General features: G+C 39.0%; 1 protein-coding gene across 2 annotated transcripts in view; it reads left to right on the forward strand.

Moving 5' to 3' along the window:
- The window catches only part of NTNG1 (netrin G1), a 386,331-nt gene that overhangs the window by 223,739 nt on the left and 143,290 nt on the right, over positions 1-19,302 (forward strand). For both annotated transcript variants that reach the window (XM_042953168.1, XM_042953169.1), the window contains one exon: positions 11,877-12,517. In XM_042953168.1, coding sequence (XP_042809102.1) covers positions 11,877-12,517 — 641 coding nt within the window. The remainder of the gene's footprint in view (positions 1-11,876; positions 12,518-19,302) is intronic.

A 19,302-nucleotide genomic window follows, 5' to 3' on the forward strand; every position in this document is an offset into this window, starting at 1 on the left:
TTGATTCTTCTTCATGACTTGATTGAGTTAACTCCTAATATTGGACGCAAGGTGATATTTTCTCTAGAAAGGAATCTGGAAAACTAATGAAGAAAGCTAACTGTACAGGTCACTTACTCTGAAAACCACCAGTAGCTTTTTATTCTCCAATTAATCACACACAAATACGCCTACCCAGATTTTAGTACTCTCTAAAATCAACTTCACATTATATATTTAAAATTCTCTCCTAACACCTTCCAGCCTCTCAAACACTAGGTTCATCTTCATTTTACAGACAGACTTATCCCATTTATCTGGAATAGATTCCATGACATTTCTGAACCTCAGTTCCTTCATCTGTAAAGTTAGAATAACACCTGCTGTATGGGTAATGGTGAGGATTAAATGGGAGGACACATATAAAGCCCCTTTTGCAATTCCTAACCATAAAAGGTATTCAATGATCATTGATCCCTTCTTTATTCCAGGAAGAGAATGCCTTCCTCACCTATGCAAATCTGAGACATCTTTGAAAACTAAGATTCTGCCTACTCTAACTCTTTCATCATGACTGCCTGACTTTTATACTTCTTTTTAACAATACATTTTGCATATATTACCTGCATATTAGAATATTATTAGCTGCTACTTCATTCCTATATAACCTACCCAAAATAGCCCTCTATAATACATTTTCTTTTTTTCAACTGATACACCTTCCTTAATTTTATCTTGCCACTACATTATAGCTGATAAGGAAGAATCAACCTTATTATAAACTAATCTATAAGAGCTAGCATAATGCTTGGCACATGATAGCTGCTTGATAGTTTTTGTCATTTAATTTACTCTGGTTCATGATGGTGGCTCTGGTAAGCTGTCATTCAGACTTACAAATAAATGAATTACATTTATTGTTGACAATATACCAAGAGTGTTAATATAACAAATATTGGTATGTTATTTTGCACGCATACACACACACACACACGCATACACACACACACACACACACACACACACACACACACACACACACCCCTCAAGTGTGAACTTGGGCAAAAAAAATAGAGAAAGTTATTTCAAGGTTGGAAATGTTGAGAAAAGAACATTCTAGGGGAGAAAAGAGAAGGAAATCGATTGAAAAGAAGAAATAGGAAGGAAGGAAGGAAGAAGGGAGAGTTATTTTAGTTCAGCAAGCCCCGAAACACTACCTATGGCCCAGACCATGGTAAGACCAAGTTTTATGAGCCTGGAGCCTATACAGTTCTGGGGGCCCTTTTTTAAAAAGAGAAATGCAAAGCTTCAAACACAAAATTAGGTACTAGACCTAAGAGGCAGCTAGTGTAATTGAGTGGCTCTGAGGTGTAAGCTTCATTAGCTTCCTAATGAGTCAGCCTCTGGAGCCAGGTAGAAGTTTCAGGACCTCTGTAATTAGGAGAGCCATGTAAGCTGCAGCACAATAAATGAAGACCACTTCCTGTTTTGTAACAGACTGTGCTGCTTCCTGGTTCTTCACCCATTTCCACTTACCACATCTTACATTTCCCAAGGATTTGCACCAGGCACCATTTCCATGCCTGAACATTGTTAAATTATAACCTCCCCATTCACTGCTTCTTCCCTCAATTTTTATTTTATTCTCCATAATTGCCCAATCAAACCCTTGATGTTCAGCCACTCCTGTAAACTCAGAAGGATGCTATAGGTTGGATAAGTGAGGCAAGGTGGGATGAGGAAAAGAGGTCTTCAGCCTAAAGCCACTAGAAGAAACACTGCTGTGACTGATGGAGAAAAATGAAGATGAAATGAACACCAGGAAAGGACTGGGACATGACTGTAGTCATGCCATTTGTCTTTGTCCTCCGACCTCACCAGAAGTCCCAGTAACTATATCAATCACAGACACAGGCACTCTGCACTTTGGAGTTGGACTTCTTGATGTTTTCCTGGTTTTATTTTGTTTTACCCAATATATTACATCATTACTAATTTCATCTACAACTTAGGATGTTAGATAGTCCTTTAAGCTTGGTGGTCTATTTGATCCCTAATCACCAACCTATGGGCAAATCTCTCCCATCTTATTCCATACTGTCAAACCAACTTAATTTATCCTTTTTTCTCCCTGTCTTCCTGTCTTTCTGCTTTCATTATTTTTCTTATATTCATAAAGTTGTGTTGTTTGCTTCTTATGTGCCAATGCTTCTCATAGAACTCTAGTTGGAAAGACGTAAAAATAAACAATTAGAATTTAATATGATGAATTGCATAATAATGCATATATATAAACACTCATGGGCTGGTGTGATTGACTCATAAGGTGTGAACATGAGTGAGTGAAAAAGAAAAAAAGCACAGAGGCCAGATCTTGAAGGATCTTACAAGCTAGGCTAAGGAATTTGAATTGTAGCCCTCAAGGTAATGGAAACCCATTAAAGAGCTTTAAGAAGGGGGCATAATAAAAGTACATTTGTAAACTACGCAGAGAATAGATTGTAAGAGGATAGTATAATCTAGAGAGAGTTCATTTAAGAAGGTGTTACAGTAATTCAGGACAAAAATAGTTTTTAAATATTTAAAACATGAAAAAACTAAAGAAAACATTGGCAGTGTTAAGAAAGCTGTAGTGATGGGTTCTAGAGAGCTTGGCTGGTAAACAGATTGAGGAAAGAGAAGGAAAAAAGATGATTTCCATGTTTCCTGCTTATGACATGGAAGAATTTGATGTCATTCTCAGAGTCAAGAAATGCAGAAGGAGGAGCATTTTTAATGCTAACTACTAATTATTGAGCACTGACTGCATTTCAAGGAGATGCTGAACACTTAACATGCATTATGTAATTTTTTCTCACGTTAATATCATGAAGTACATATTATATGGAATTTGAAGAAGAAGAAATCAAGGCTCAAGAAGTCAATTAGCTTGTCCAAAATTACTTAATAACTAAGTGTAGGCCTGGAATTCAAACCTAAGCAGATCTAACCCAGAGCCATGATTCTTAGAAACATCACACCAGTGTTTATGGAAGTGTAGTCCAGAGGTTGTCTGCATCAGATTCATCTAGGGTAGTTGTCAAATTAGGCTCCTGGGTCCACCCAATCTATTGAAGTGGCATTCCTGATGGAAGGGGATTGGACTCACCAAGTATTTCTTATGCACCTTAAAGTTTGTATATTACCACAGTACATACTGTATGTTCAACTTGATGGAAGGATGGCAAATTTTCTTTTTGTATAGAGATTTTAGTGTATGCAGTACCCACCCAGATTGCCATGGTAGAGTGCAGCAAATATTTTCAGGCTGGAATTTGATGCTGGGACTGTTTAAATCACCATTCTCAGTGTTGGTAAAGCTAGTATTGCCACAACCTCTCCAAGGTGGTTTGGATGAAGTATCATATGCAGGCAGGTGGTGGAATGGAATAAACTGTCACTGAGCAGAAACCCCCAGATCCCCTCCTTCTCTAGTTCAGTGGTTTTGACACATACCTCCAAATTTGCCCCAAGCATGAAATGTTTTTGTGTGTTTTCCTAAAAATTTGCTTGCAAATACTTTTTGCATTTTACTCCATAAAATGCCTATTTTCACTTTTCATTTACCTTATTTTGTTTTTTTATTTTTATTTTTTTTTTTTTAAATTTACATCCAAGTTAATTAGCATATAGTGCAATAATGATTTCAGGAGTAGAATCCAATGATTCATATACGACTCCTTCGTGTAACACCCAGTGCTCTTTCCAACAAGTGTCCTCCCAAATGCCCTTTGCCCGTTTAGCCCATCCCTCCATCCACAACCCTCCAGCAACCCTCAGTTTGTTCTCTGTATTTGAGTCTCTTATGTTTTGCCCCCTCCCTCTTTTTATATTATTTTTGCTTCCCTTCCCTGTGTTCATCTCTTTGGTATCTTATATTCTACATATGAGTGAAGTCGTAAGATATTTGTTTTTCTCTGACTGATTAATTTCGCTTAGCATAATACACTCTAGTTCCATCCATGTTATTGCAAAGGGCAAGATTTCATTATTTTTGACTGCTGAGTAATACTCCATTGTGTGTGTGTGTGTGTGTGTGTGTGTGTGTGTGTGTGTGTGTGTGTGTGTATATATATACCACATCTTCTTTTTTTTTAATATATGAAATTTATTGTCAAATTGGTTTCCATACAACACCCAGTGCTCATCCCAAAAGGTGCCCTCCTCAATACCCATCACCCACCCTCCCCTCCCTCCCACCCCCCATCAACCCTCAGTTTGTTCTCAGTTTTTAACAGTCTCTTATGTTTTGGCTCTCTCCCACTCTAACCTCTTTTTTTTTTTTCCTTCCCTTCCCCCATGGGTTTCTGTTAAGGTTCTTAGGATCTACATAAGAGTGAAACCATGTGGTATCTGTCTTTCTCTGTATGGCTTATTTCACTTAGCATCACACTCTCCAGTTCCATCCACGTTGCTACAAAAGGCCATATTTCATTCTTTCTCATTGCCACGTAGTATTCCATTGTGTATATAAACCACAATTTCTTTATCCATTCATCAGTTGATGGACATTTAGGCTCTTTCTGTAATTTGGCTATTGTTGAGAGTGCTGCTATAAACATTGGGGTACAAGTGCCCCTATGCATCAGTACTCCTGTATCCCTTGGGTAAATTCCTAGCAGTGCTATTGCTGGGTCATAGGGTAGGTCTATTTTTAATTTTCTGAGGAACCTCCACACTGCTTTCCAGAGCGGCTGCACCAATTTGCATTCCCACCAACAGTGCAAGAGGGTTCCCGTTTCTCCACATCCTCGCCAGCATCTGTAGTCTCCTGATTTGTTCATTTTGGCCACTCTGACTGGCGTGAGGTGATATCTGAGTGTGGTTTTGATTTGTTTTTCCCTTATACCACATCTTCTTTATCCATTCATCTGTCGATGGACATTTGGGCTCTTTCCATACTTTAAAATGTCTGTTTTTAATATAAATATTTGTTTAATTATTTGGCAAGTAGTGAAATGGACCCTCCAGAAAATTACACAATGTTGTTGGTGAGTCTTTTTCCCCTCAAGAGCACCTAGTGCTCTCTCTAGGAGCATGAATAACCAATTGGAAAAACATGATTGTTGCGTGTACAGATCTAGTCTCCACTACCAAATTGCAAACATTTTGTTGTATAATTTCTGTGTTCTTCACAGTGTTTTTAACAGAGTAGGTTCCCAGTAAACAGCTAATGAATTTGGAAGAGAGGAGTTTGAAAGAAATAGAGAGTATGAGAAATCAGAATAGACTCACCAGAAACCAGTCACTTTTGAAAAGTGCCACATTAGAAAGTTCTCTTCATGCCTTTCATGGTTTAGTGATCACTTCAACAGAGAATGCTTTGGTCTTCCTATACTCTCTTACAGGAAAGCTGGAGGCTTGCAGAAAATGGACTTCAAGTGGGTCTTGGACTTGTTTTTTTCATATGAGAGAGGAAGGAACCACTTTTTGAGAATCAAGTCAGAACTTTCAGGATTCAAAATGTTTAAATCAACTCTCACAGTGCATGATGGTATCAGACTCAGAACATTCCCACCTTCATGATATTTAAACTCCCCTCAAGTTACTTTAACAAAATGCTGAAAGTCCATTTCAACTTGGTGTTATCAACACTTAGGTTCTGTTTCAAGATGACCTATAAGGCAAAACACCATGCCAAGGATTTTTAAGTAATATTTTTTAAGACAATAAATTTTAAAAAGCAATTTCCCTACCAGTTATAAAAGTGTCACATTACTACAGTGTTTTTCTATAGACGTTCACTTTCAAACTAACTCGACTCCATGAATATTTATTTCTTCTCCAGTTCATGCAAAATAATGATTTGGGTTGCTATATAAGAATCCACTTTTGTGGCTACTGTGGCTTGAGAATGTATTTGGCTCCTTCTTAAAAACTTGGTCATCTTGATCTGTGCAGTCTTCACCAGTTTGAAAATCCTGGCCATAATCCTCTGTGGGGATTTACACAGGTGTCTATTATGGCCCATATTCTGTAATATGGCCTCTAGAATTCTCGTTGCAGAAAGGTTAAGCCCTCCTGTCTTTATTCCTGAGTAAAAAAGTCCACATGGTGTTAGTATCGTCAGGGAGCAGATTGAAACAAGCAATGGCTTCAATCAGGCCTTAAGCCTGTGTCTATGCCAGAAAGGAATCTTTGTGATGAACAGAGGGTTCCATTAGAAAACAGGGCAGTTGGTGTTTAACTGCAGAGTTACAAAAACAAAACTCTTTCTCCTCTATTATTCTTAGAGTGGCCATATTTTCCAAAGCAAAAATTGGCACTCATGCTCTGACAAATATATAGGTAATTTTGTCCCGACATTTTCAGACTAAAGTTTGGACAGTCCCAAAATATTCAGACTATATTGTTGCCCTGTGTGTACCCCTCATTGGGATCCAACATGCCAATTAACAGGGCAGGTTATAAGTGAGAGTGCACTGTCATTTGTAGGGATTGCTGCCCTTTATGTACAGAGGGATAATGGAAACATGCTGCCTTGTGGACCTACCTGAGGACATGAAGAGTTTATCCCCATAGCTGTGGTCAGCAAGACCTATCAGTACTGATGATGCTGACACTTACTTTTCAGATTTCTGGAGAAGGTATCCACCATCTTGAATTATACACACCTCTGGTTCTGATTTCTTCCTGTTCTTTCTATCACGAGTAACAAAGCTATAAGACCTGGAGGGGGCACCTCAGCCTGAACAATGATCAGCTCTCAGACTCAGAGTAGTCATAAAAATCAGAGAGGGGCTCCTCAGAAAAGGAGTCATAAAAGAGGGGCCTTTCTGTGTTATAGCCAACCGAGAATTGAGAACTCAGGGAAAGGAGTGACGAAGAAGTCCCAAGAAGGGACTGGGGAGTAGGGGCTCCTAACTACCACAAATTACACCAATGAAAGGGAAGAAAAGGAAGCCATCTCCTCAAGATGATAGCCCAGCCTAGCAGTTAAAACATGGTGCTCATGGTTCATCTCTCTGAGAGACAAGCAGTAGACTATGCTACGTATTTCTTCACCCTTTTAAAGCCTTGCATTAGCAACGACATAGTAATATCTATTTCAAAATCACAATAGAAACAGGTTGGGAGTGCTATCCCAGAATACTGTGTCTGCTCCCTTACCTATGTGTCTTTTTTTTTTTTTTTTTTTTTTAATGGCACCTAGTCTTAAAACAAGCAAGGATGAGCCAGATGCAAATGGGTGTGAGGCAGCTCTGTCTCACTGTTTTTCATAATCGGTATAAGTGTGAACCCAAATCCTTCTCACGACCACTTGTAAGTACATGCCTACTTGGCATGTAATGTACAGTTCAGTGGCAAACCTCTCATGAGAATTCCCTACCTTTCCAACTGTCTTTCCCAATGGGTAAAACTTGGAAGGAGAAGTTCAAAATGGTTGGAACCACAAGGATTACTGCTTATACAGGTTTTCTTTTTTAACTCAGAAGGGTCTAGCAGATCTGAGTTGAAATGACTATTCTTGTCAAAGTATCTCTTGACAGAAGGAAGGTAATTCCATCAATAGAAACATGTCTCAAATTTTATTTATCCTGTTAAGTTCTGAAAGCGCATTAAGGAAGAATAACAGTTCCACTTTGGCTACAAAGTGCTAATTAATAACTAACTTCAATTCTCCCAGAGGTAAAATATTAACATTTTTTAAATGAAATTAAGCATCACAATCTTCATCTTCTAATTGTTACAAAAACATTTAGCAGCAATATCTGTTTAATTATTTAGGCATCTCTTAATGGTGTAAATATTATCAGCACAGTCATAAATATTTTCTGCTTTGTCCATAGACAATCAGTTAAGGATCTGTTACTTGTAGGACTTAAATTAAGATCTATTTAAAGCTGCCTGCTGGCCACAAAATAATTACTTACACTTGCTAATGCCTGAATCTGTTAGATTTAGCAACAAGAAGTGTTCTTTGCTTTCACAAGTAGGGGAAAGTTATTTTTCTTATATAAATTTCATTGTTAATGGTATTAGGGAGGATTAGGGTGGGGTTGAAGTAGTTGAAAATTTAATTAATCTAATCCTTTTAACAGCAATTGTTTTCATATTGATAATTCTCTGTAACAACAGTATTACCAATCACACCCTTGTGAAATATTTACATGAAATATTTTAGCATATAATCTCTCCTCTAGCTTCCTCTTTCTAGAATAGTAAGGTTTTCAGCTTCTTTGCCTCTCTCTCTCTCTCTCTTTTTTTTTTCTCTCTCACCACAAATGTAAGCTTTTTTCTGAGGGGAGCAAAATGAAATCTTTGTTTTTCTCTAGTAATTTTCTTTCAGTATCATTGTCTCTCAGTAAGTTATGTTAATGGTCATCAAATCATGAATCTCCTAAAAGAGCATGAGGTCTATGAAATAAGAATGGTTCAATTAATTTTTTTTTGGGGGGGGGGGGTGAGCCATTTGGTGTAGAATCTCCTTAGAAATGATTTGTTTACTCATCCATTTCAATAAATTGCTATGCTGCTGAAATTATCTCTAAGAGTAGAGTCAGATGAAGGACAAAACTGTCATTCTGGTCAAACTCTGATCATCTCCAGTGTAAATTGGGAATTGCTCTTAATCTGTTCAAATGTCACATTATCCAGGAGAGACTTTCTCTGACCTCCCAGTATAAAATTACAATCAGTATTCCTCCTCCAACACCATTTTCCCCTTTAACTGGTTTATTAGTAGTTATCACCATGTAACATTATAGAACATTATATATTTGTTTAGTACATCTCCCCCAACTAAAATGGAAGCCATGCTAATAGCTGGGACTTGGATTTGTTCGCTACTGCCTCTTGAAAGCCAAGACAAGTGCCTTAAATATAGTAGTATAGTAGGCAATCAATAAATAATTATTGCATGCATGAAACTTTTTTCTCATTTTTCAGGTGCCTACAGCACCAGATCAGTGCAAAGCAATAAAATTGTCTCCTTGTCCTGGCATGCATTTTGATGGCTGACAATTTGATGTAAATATAAGCATTTATCCTGAGCTGGCTGTCCTGCTGAGCCCCTGTGGAAGGGTATCCTTATGGAACAAAAGCAGAGACTAAGTGCTTTGTATGGCCATGTCTTCACTAAAGGACTAAAACTTTGAGTTTTGCAGTGCTCTCTGGCATCCACACGTTTACAATTTTAAGAGTAATACAAAGCAGGGAATCTCAAAGGATGTTCTCCAGAACACTACTTCTGTGGCATATAAATAGGGGTTACTAAAGCAAAAAGGGGCTCCATGGTCAAATTAAGTTTCTGAAACTAGGTCTTACATGAAGCTGAGGAAGATTCTTAACATCTGAGATGTATGATAATGCTCATTAGGGCTCTCTAAGGCAGGAAGATCTTAAGCTGTTTCCCAAACCTATTTTGATTTTAGGCCCTTGCTTTCTAACCAGCCAACTGTGTTTCTAAGACTGGGTTGCATCATAGGTAACTCCATTGACTTGGGAATTAAGCAGGTCAGGGCAGGGGCAGAAGGAACTCGTCTTGGCTCTGTCCCTTACTCACTTTGATATGTGACCTTGAGCAAGTTGCATAACACTTCTCTATGCCTCGGTTTTCTCTTCCATATAGCAGGGGTGGAAAGGACTACCCAGGATAATGGATGTAAAGTGACCCATAAGTGCTAAATAAATGGTGGTTATTGTCAACGCCTTTTATTGAATGTAGGAATGAATGCTTTTTAGATAGATACCTTCAAGTATATTTCCTAAGACGAGTTTGCTAGTATTGACCCATACCCAGAATCAGTCTACTGTACCTCCTTCTTTGTCTCGGCAACCTATGCCCATCTGAGAAGATCTGCACATCAATGCTGAAGTCCAAGAAATGCTATCTTTCAACATGACTTAATACAAATGCCTGATAACTCACTTTGGTGTATCCTGCAGAGTTGATTTCCTGTGTTTTGATACCCTTGACCTCAGATGAAGATGCTTTTGTCAGGAGGAAGGTGGTAGCATCCAAGTTAATGATTGTGCAGATGGCTACATGCTGGTAGATTTTGAAGTGACCGTATTTTTTCAGTAAATTTCAAATGAAGGTGTGATTTGTGTAAACCTGACCCCTTCCAGTAAAATGTGCATTTACATATATTTAGAACTTATAAATCTTGACAGATTCCACAATATTTATAGCCCTCCATAAAAAGCCTTTGCCAGTTTGCAGAGCTTTGCATTTGGCTCTCTGGTATGCTTAAGAGAGTTTAAATAATAATAAATTTGGTGATTTATTCCACCTGGAACAGAAACGTATTTTCCCCCCTTGGCTCCTCTTGAAGGGGTTACTATAAATAGTGCCACAGACGCTGGGATCAGGAATAGGGAATTGAAATTCGAGAGAGAAGTACAGAAACATTTCCATTATCACTGATGCCTCGGATGTATTTTTAAAACAGTTCTGTTCCTCAGATAATGTACCTTCTCTCCTTTCTCTTGCCCATCTCAATTATACTTGAGTCCCCCAAACCTGTTGCCAGCTTTAGGATTCAGTTGCACTAATGGGAAAGAGAGAGTGAGAGTATTAGCTGACTGGGTAGGAGAAATCGCCTCTGGGGAGGCCAAAGCAATTCTCCAGTGTCCATCTCACATTTCATGGGAGTCAGCTGGTAACTGAGCACCAAGGTCCATTGTGTAAGTTCATTATTTGAGACCTGGCCCATGCATCCTGCAGATACGATGAAAAGTTCTCAGTTCATGAAAAAGAAAAAAAAAAATCTAATTGTAATTACAAGAGAAAGCCTGAGGACAATGTCAGAGGGTCGATTCTTTCACCCATCCATGCTTATAATTACCCAATAGAGGATTAGAGAGAAATGCCTGGATAGTTGGCTCCAAATGATACCATTTATTTTCTTAAATGCAAAATAAACAAAAATCGGGGAGCCAGCTGTTTGCCAAAGAATCATCTGATGAAAGCTTGAAAGCAGCTATTAAGTGTAGCATAAGTGGTGTTGTAACTTGTTGTGATACAAGATTTATTTCCAGCTTCTTGTCTGAGTGGACTGTGAAGGAACTAGCTTCTGTGAGAGGGAAATTATAGTAATGGCCAACATCCATGGACAGACAGCTGACTATGGGCCGGCACAGAGTAACACCTCAAGTAGCCATGGCTTATACTTCTAATTAAGTACTGGGGTGTCCTGTCCTGATAACTTGGAGCACACCCTTGCCCCAAGTCTTTTCTGTGCAATCCCCTTGCCTCTAGCTAATAGGATGGCAGATGTTTGGACCAAGCCCCAGAGCCTGTAGTATACCACATTTTAATGATTTGTGGTGAACAAAGTAAATGCTTTAAGAGAAGGCTTTATGAAGCAGAGACCTAGTTAAGTATGATGGATTTGAGGTGAAGCAAAAAGAAACTGGATGTTGTAGGGGGGTATTGTTTCCCAAACAGGACACAGGTATCTACGGTTCGTTGCTAATTCTAAAGGTTTGCTTGAAAAATGACTTTTTAAAGAACTATGCTCTTGAGGAACGTCCTTGAGGCATGGAGGAATTTCCTTGCTTTTCTATAGCATCTTTCTAAGAGGACACAGAGGTATTGAGCTGTTAGACAGTTGCTCAGTGTCTTTGTGCTTCTGGGACCGCATTATGGGTCTAACACATATGGGATAAATAAACTGTTTTCATTTCTTAAAGCCCATGGAAGGAAACAAGACAAGAAAATTACCATATTGCCTCATTTTTTTTTAAAGCTATTAAAAAGGAGAATCCAGTTAGGGCAAATAAAAATGATTACTGCAGACAGGGTTCCCCCCCCCCTTTCTTTCTTTCCTAGCTTTTTACTCAGCAACAGCAATATGGCAAGACTTGTGTCAAACCAGTGTTTTGATGAACCCTCTTTTGTTCTTCTTCCATAGGGCAACCCCTACATGTGCAATAATGAGTGTGATGCAAGTACCCCCGAGTTGGCGCATCCCCCTGAGCTGATGTTTGATTTTGAAGGAAGACATCCATCCACATTTTGGCAGTCTGCTACTTGGAAGGAATATCCCAAGCCTCTCCAGGTTAACATCACTCTGTCTTGGAGCAAAACCATTGAGCTCACAGACAACATAGTTATTACCTTCGAATCGGGGCGTCCAGACCAAATGATCCTGGAGAAATCTCTTGATTATGGACGAACATGGCAGCCCTATCAGTATTATGCCACAGACTGCTTAGACGCTTTTCACATGGACCCTAAATCCGTGAAGGATTTATCACAGCATACTGTCTTAGAAATCATTTGCACTGAAGAGTACTCTACGGGGTATATGACAAATAGCAAAATAATCCACTTTGAAATCAAAGACAGGTTTGCGTTTTTTGCTGGACCATGGCTACGCAATATGGCTTCTCTCTACGGACAGCTGGATACAACCAAGAAACTCAGAGATTTCTTTACAGTCACAGACCTGAGGATACGGCTTTTGCGACCAGCGGTTGGGGAAATATTTGTAGATGAGCTACACTTGGCACGCTACTTTTATGCGATCTCAGACATAAAGGTTCACGGAAGGTAAGAAAACATCTGTGTGACTTGAGTGAGAACGGTTGTTCAAAGAAAATGCCAGTGTGTTGGCCCCACAGCTGGAGAGTGACATTTGTCACTTTCTACTACACCATTTTCTCAGGAACGCCAGTCTGGAGGTAGGTTTGGGGAAATTTGAGACCCTTCTTACTCAGCAGTCATTTGCAATCCCAGACTCCCTGTCACTGAGCCTGAACCTGGCAGGATTTCTTAGAATTTAAACAAAAGAAAAAAAGAATAGCATCTTATTTGAGACCAAGGAATTCACTAGACCAGGGGGTGGTTTAAGTCTTTAAGACAATGAAACCAGGGGAAACAAAGCCAGCTGCTCTATAAAAGACACTGAAAGATAAGAAATTTGTCTTTCCATTGTTTTCAAGTGCAAGAGAGGGTTTCAGCATGGTACAACTCTGTTTTTGTTTTCTTGTATGGCCCCCCAAAAAGTTTCAGAAATGTGAGTTATATTCCTTTAATATGTTAAATCAGAGCCAAATGCAAATAGGAATGTCACACATTTATTAAAAAGGAGTAGCTCTACTTTTCAGGCTTTTGGTCGTTACTGTCTTAAAAAGATAGGCTGCCATTTAAATATGGACCTGAGGCAGGCTTGCTTCATTTTATGGGTCAATTACAGATGGACCAGAGTTTAAACACCTGAATGGTCATAGTTGAGCATATATTTGGTTCTGAGAATACATCAGAGACACACATGAGCAAGTTTCTGAGAATTTTGAGGATGTGTTAATGAAAACCTCAAGTAATAAGAACCAGGGCTACTAATGTAGAGCTGTTCAACCAGATTTCTAAGTGTGGTATGTTATCCGAATAACCAACTGATGGGAATTGAAGCATGAGGTAATTAGCTGGGAAAACTAAAGATGAGTGAAATACACAGCAAAATGGAAAAAACAGCAAAACAAAGCAATAATCATTCTAACAACGCCAAGATAGCTTTAAGTCAGAATATATGAACTTAAGAATATAAATGGTACATAAATCATGTAGATTTAATTAACAATTATAAAATTCAAACAAATAAGGCAGGCTCCATTAGGTTTACTGGCTTTCAGCATCCCTTAAGGCAACCCTGTCCTCACAAACTGGAGAAGAATTGAGACTCCCTGGTCTTTCCAAGAGTTGACTCGACCTATCTTTTGATAGTGTTGTTGTACTTGTGCACGAGAAGAAAGAAGAGGTCACTGATGTTAAGGTAAAGACCATAGCAGGCACACAGAATGGAGTGGTGGACATGACCTCGGTATAGTAGTAAAGGTTTCACAATCTTAACTGTGGGAAGTAGCAGGAACTGGTGGCCACCTACTCTCAATTTTATTCCAGCTTCATGTTCCTCCTGGAAGAGTCTAGAATCTTTAGCAATGACACCTCTTTAAAAACTTTAAGAGACTCTTAAATATGGAGAACAAACAGAGGGTTACTAGAGGGGTTGTGGGAGGAGGGATGGGCTAAATGGGTAAGGGGCATTAAGGAATCTGCTCCTGAAATCATTGTTGCACTATATGCTAACTAACTTGGATGTAAATTAAAAAAATAAAAAAATAAAAAAATAAATAAGTAAATAAATAGAAAATAAAAACTTTTAACTAAGGCCGGGGGCACCTGGGTGGCTCGTCGGTTGAGCATCCGACTTCGGCTCAGGTCATGATCTCAAAGTTTGTGGGTTTGAGCCCCACATTGGGCTCACTGCTGTCAGCCTGTCAGCACAGAGCCCGCTTCAGATCCTCTGTCTCGCTCTCTCTGTCCCTCTCCCCCTTTACACTCTCCCACCTCCCCCCAAATAAATATTTTAAAATTAATTAATTAATTAATACAAATAAAAACTTTTAAGTAGGGTCTTGGTGACATATGATGAAGATATCTTTAGAACAAAGTAGTATTTCTGAGAGAAATATGTATCGGTACATTATTGAGCTTATGGGTTCTAGGGTGTAGAGGAATGTTTATGTATTAGCAGGGCACCACGAGTGGGCAATCTGGAACTGTTGCCTTAAATATGAATTTGCTATTTATAATAAAAGGTAGCTATCATACTCATAAATATCTTAGCAAAAGATAATCAGTTTCCAGTTCTTATTTTGGGGGACTATAATATATAAAAATAATTGATGTTGGTATTATTAACAATAGCATTCCACAACAAAGTAACAAGTATTCTGTTCGTCTACAAGAATGAGTGCTACAGAATTAATAAACTGAGATTTGAATTTGAATCCTAGTGTGATCGGCACTGTTAGATAGTATCATCTAATTCAGTTTTCTTGCAGTTTGAGAAATTTTAATCCAAGCCAAAATCCTTAGAGTCCAACTTCTGCAAACACTGTCATCTTCCACTTGTAAAGAAGGCAATCTTGTGCAGCTTTTGGTTAAGATATAACCATTGTTGGGACTTACTTCTGTTACTGCACATTCATTCTTGTTTCCTCTGATTAAAAAAGAGAGTATAAACACACTTTAAAGTGACAGCATTATTTTTTTACATTTATTTATTTATTTTTGAGAGACAGAGAGAGACAGAGCACAAGAGGGGGATGGGCAGAGGGAGAAGGAAACACAGAATCCGAAGTAGGTTCCAGGCTCCGAGCTGTCAGCACAGAGCCCGACGCGGGGCTTGAACTCACAAACTGTGAGATCATGACCTGAGCCAAAGTCAGATGCTCAACCGACTGAGCCACCCAGGCGCCCCATAAAGTGATAGACATTTTTGATGCATTCTCTACTGAGGTCAGACATACTATCTCTTAAAAGTGGCATGTTTGAAATGTAGACTCCCACCAGACTTACCACTTTTCTTTTATCCCTGGTCCTACTAGAATTCTCCAACTGCATTTTGGTGACTGGGAAATTGGCAGGAACCATCCTCCCTTCTCTGGGACTCCCCTCTTCTGCCTTTTCCTGTTCACCAAATGTAAGCTAGTGAGGAAGCAGCTGGGCAAGAGAGAAAGGTCCAATAGAGGTGAGCTCCTTCCATCAGGTCCTTCTCTGTCACCTCTAAACTCTGTCCAAATTCCTCAGGGCAAAACTGATGCTGGCGTGTACTGTGCTAGGCACCAGATGGCTGGGGTATTTTTAGTCTTAGGGGAGGGACTAAGGAAGCAAGGCCTGATGGCTCAGGCGTGTCTCCAGCTTTTAAGTTATATAAGGGAAATGGAGGCACTAAAGAGAGCTGTTGAGCTGTCTCTGGTACACAGGCCTTTCAGCACAGAAGCTGATACATACATTTTATACTTGAAAACTTCGGTAGGGTTAACTTTTTCTTATAGAACAAATCATCTACAAAATGATTAAATATTAATTGATGATGTCCAAAAGAAAGTTCTAAGGGTTCCTTTTCCAAGACCTCATCATTATAAACTTTCCAAAGTATAAGAAGCCCTTTGTTGCCCTGAACCTGCTCTTGGCCATCCATTAAATGGCCGCAATATTTAATGTGTCATTTCATGTCCATATCTTATCATTATAATGATGTTTATTGACTTATCACTCTACTACCACCCATGTCATAGTGTGGGAATTGACATTATTATTTGGGGAAAGTGGGCAAATATCCATAGAAGAGTAGACAGGCAATACAAGATTTTTCACCTGGAAGTATATGAAGCTATGAAACAAAAACAGGAGAGTCTTTGTTTGACTTGACTGTGAATTCCAATTCTCAATTCTTGTGCAACATGTGCACGTGGCCTTGATGGATTTTTTTAATGTTTATTTATTTCTGAGAGAGAGAGAGCGAGCACACAAGTGGGGGAAGAGCAGAAAGAGAGGGGGACAGAGGATCCTAAGTGGGCTCCGCATTGGCAGCCATGAGCCCAGTATGGGGCTTGAACCCATGAACCATGGGATCATGACCTGAGCCAGAGTGAGACGCTTAACAGACTGAACCAGGCTCCCTGGCCTTTATGTTTTACACTAGTATTGTTTGCTGTAAAGGTGATGTTTTGATTGTTATTAGACTAATGTAGCATTTATGTTCCTTTTAGCATGTGATACACCTCATACCTGTTTTACTGGTGACAAAAACTATAATCCCATCATAAAAATTTTATTCTTCTTTGGCCACATACTTATTTTGCTTCCATTTACTCCCTCTCATTGTGTATTTATTAAGATAATGGAAGGAAAAGAGGAAACATGGCTGTTGGCAATCTCAGCGACTCTGTAGTACTTACATTGTTCAATAAACCTCATAATCTTCATGGACTAATTCTGACTTATGGATGTCCTACTTCAGTAAATCAGGGTGATTTTCTCTAGTGAATAATAGACGAGTACAGTGTGCCAGTACCTTAATTAAAGAGTGGCTCTCTTAGACTTGATCTCATTTTAATTTACAGGGTAATACTACAATAATATCACTAATGGAAGGTACATTAAAGGGCATCAAGTAGCATTAACTGTATTAAATTATGGTACTTGTGTTAATTAACTGCTGAAGCAAGATGGTTCTAATGGCCAAAAAGGTCATCTAATGCATAAATAAAATCTACCCAGATGAGGGGTGAGAGGAGAAATGAAGAGTAGATATTTGTTCTGAACATCTTTTTACACAGACAGGGAGTTCAAGTCACAGGCTGTTAAATAGAGATAATGTCCAAAATGTTTTCTTAGTTGCACAATTGGAAGTTTTGATTTTTAAATGTTTCGTTTTCTTCCAAGCTTTTGTAACTAAATTAATTGAAAAGTTGAACATCACATTTGTCAGATGTGTAGATTTTATAGAATATAAACTCAGCATAATTTATTGTTTCTTTGAGATGAACAGTTTCAAGGAAGTAATGTGATTCATTGTAATAATTGTTAAATCTGAAAGACAAATGAACATTTGATAATGTGCTCATTTATCTGTAAGATTTGCTACCAGCAATGTATCGGGGTACTGGTTTCAGACTTAAGATAATAGAAAATCATATTCTTTTTTTTCTTTAATTTTTGTAATGTTTTTATTCATTTTTGAGAGACAAAGAAAGAGTGTGAGTGGGGGAGGGGCAAAGAGAGAGGGAGATAGAATCTGAAGCAGGCTCCAGACTAAGCTGTCAGCACAGAGCCTGACATGGGGCTCAGACTGACAAACTGTGAGATCATGACCTGAGCCAAAGTTGGACACTTAAGTGACTGAGCCACTAGGTGCCCCTAGAAAATCATTTTTGACCTCAAAAACTTTAGGACAGAATTGTCAGAACTTTTCTCAGTGGCCTAGAAAACTCTAACCCACATCTCCATTACTCTCCTTGTTACACAATATTTCTAAAAATAATTATCAATGTATTTTTTCTCCCTGGTGCTTATTCATTCCTTACCCGTTGCAGCACCTACCCAAACACCTCACAAGTAGTTGGTTGTCTGTTACTATTTACAGAATTGATTTTGCCTTCTGTCCCCTTATTTTTTATCTCCAAGGAAGGAGCCAGGGGGTGCTAGCTCAGAAGTTCCATGTGCTACCTTTTTGGGTGTTTCCTTCACTTCATTGTTGTTCCAGCTCGTAACCACACCCTCCCTCCCTACACCCTCCCTACCTAATCCCAAGATCTGCAAAGGTAGAGGAACAGAACCACTCTAACTAGGTGTCTGGAGTGAGAAAGACACCCCCCTCCCCCCACTACACTCTCACCCTCAGGAGGAATCAGATCTATTTGCAAATGCTTACTCTTCGAATGTCACTGCCTTGGTATTTGCTGTACTTAGTATGAAGTGAGGTTGGAATTCACTTTCTTAAAGCTAGGCATTCAAATATTTAGTGCAGAAACATGTGATATTAGGTAAGCAAGAACACTAGGGAAGTTTAAAAGTATCAAAGCAGTAGGGCATCCCTTCAATTTTTCTCAAATAATTTGGAAAAATCATGTAATATGAAAGTGGTCTGCCAATTACCAAAGGTTTACCAGTTACCCTGCAAGTTCTCTTTTTCCTAGCCACAATTTGAATAAATGTACCACAATATTTACTTTTCACTTCTCCTGTGAGAGGCATCCTGCAAGGCGCTTTTGAAGCATTGGACCTGGCATTCGTTCATTCTTCTCAATTAGTCCTAATTATTGAGGTTGGGCTGTACTACTACTTAACAGATTCTGCTTTTATAACACCCTCCTTCTTTCTGTCACCAAAAAATACTCCTTCTCCACCCTGGGACAGACGCTGGGCTAGACAGTGAGTATAACAGAGATGTACTAGGCATCGTCAATGTTCTCAAGGAGCTGAAACCAGAGTGGGCACAGAGGTGTAAACAAAAAATGATGATGGCTTGGTTTAAGTGCTTTTACCATGTGAAAGTGTAAAGTGCCCTGATGACAGGGAAGGGGATACTAATTTAATCTGGGAAGCCTAAGAAAAGTTTTGATGAGGATATGACATTTGCATGGTATCTTGAAATATGTGCTTCGGAATTTTAAGTAGCCAGGGCAGAATGTATATTCTAGGTCAAAAATTATGTTTAAGAACAACACAGCATGTTAAGAACCTCTGAATAGTTGGGAATTGGTGGGATGGACAAATCCTGGGAGATGCCCTTCCATCTTCTCTCTGTGGATCTTCTTTCTTTGGATCTCCAAGAACATTGAAGGAATCCTGTATCTTGGCCTCTGAGCCCTCCATGTCATAGGAAATCTAAAATTATGTGGATTCTCTTTATTTTGTTTGCTTGCTTGTTTTTTGTTTTTTAATATGAAATTTATTGTCAAATTGGTTTCCATACAACACCCAGTGCTCATCCCAACAGGTGCCCTCCTCAGTACCCATCACCCACCCTCCCCTCCCTCCCACTC

The sequence above is a fragment of the Panthera leo genome, chromosome C1 (assembly GCF_018350215.1).
Source record: "Panthera leo isolate Ple1 chromosome C1, P.leo_Ple1_pat1.1, whole genome shotgun sequence".
Lineage (NCBI taxonomy): Eukaryota > Metazoa > Chordata > Mammalia > Carnivora > Felidae > Panthera > Panthera leo.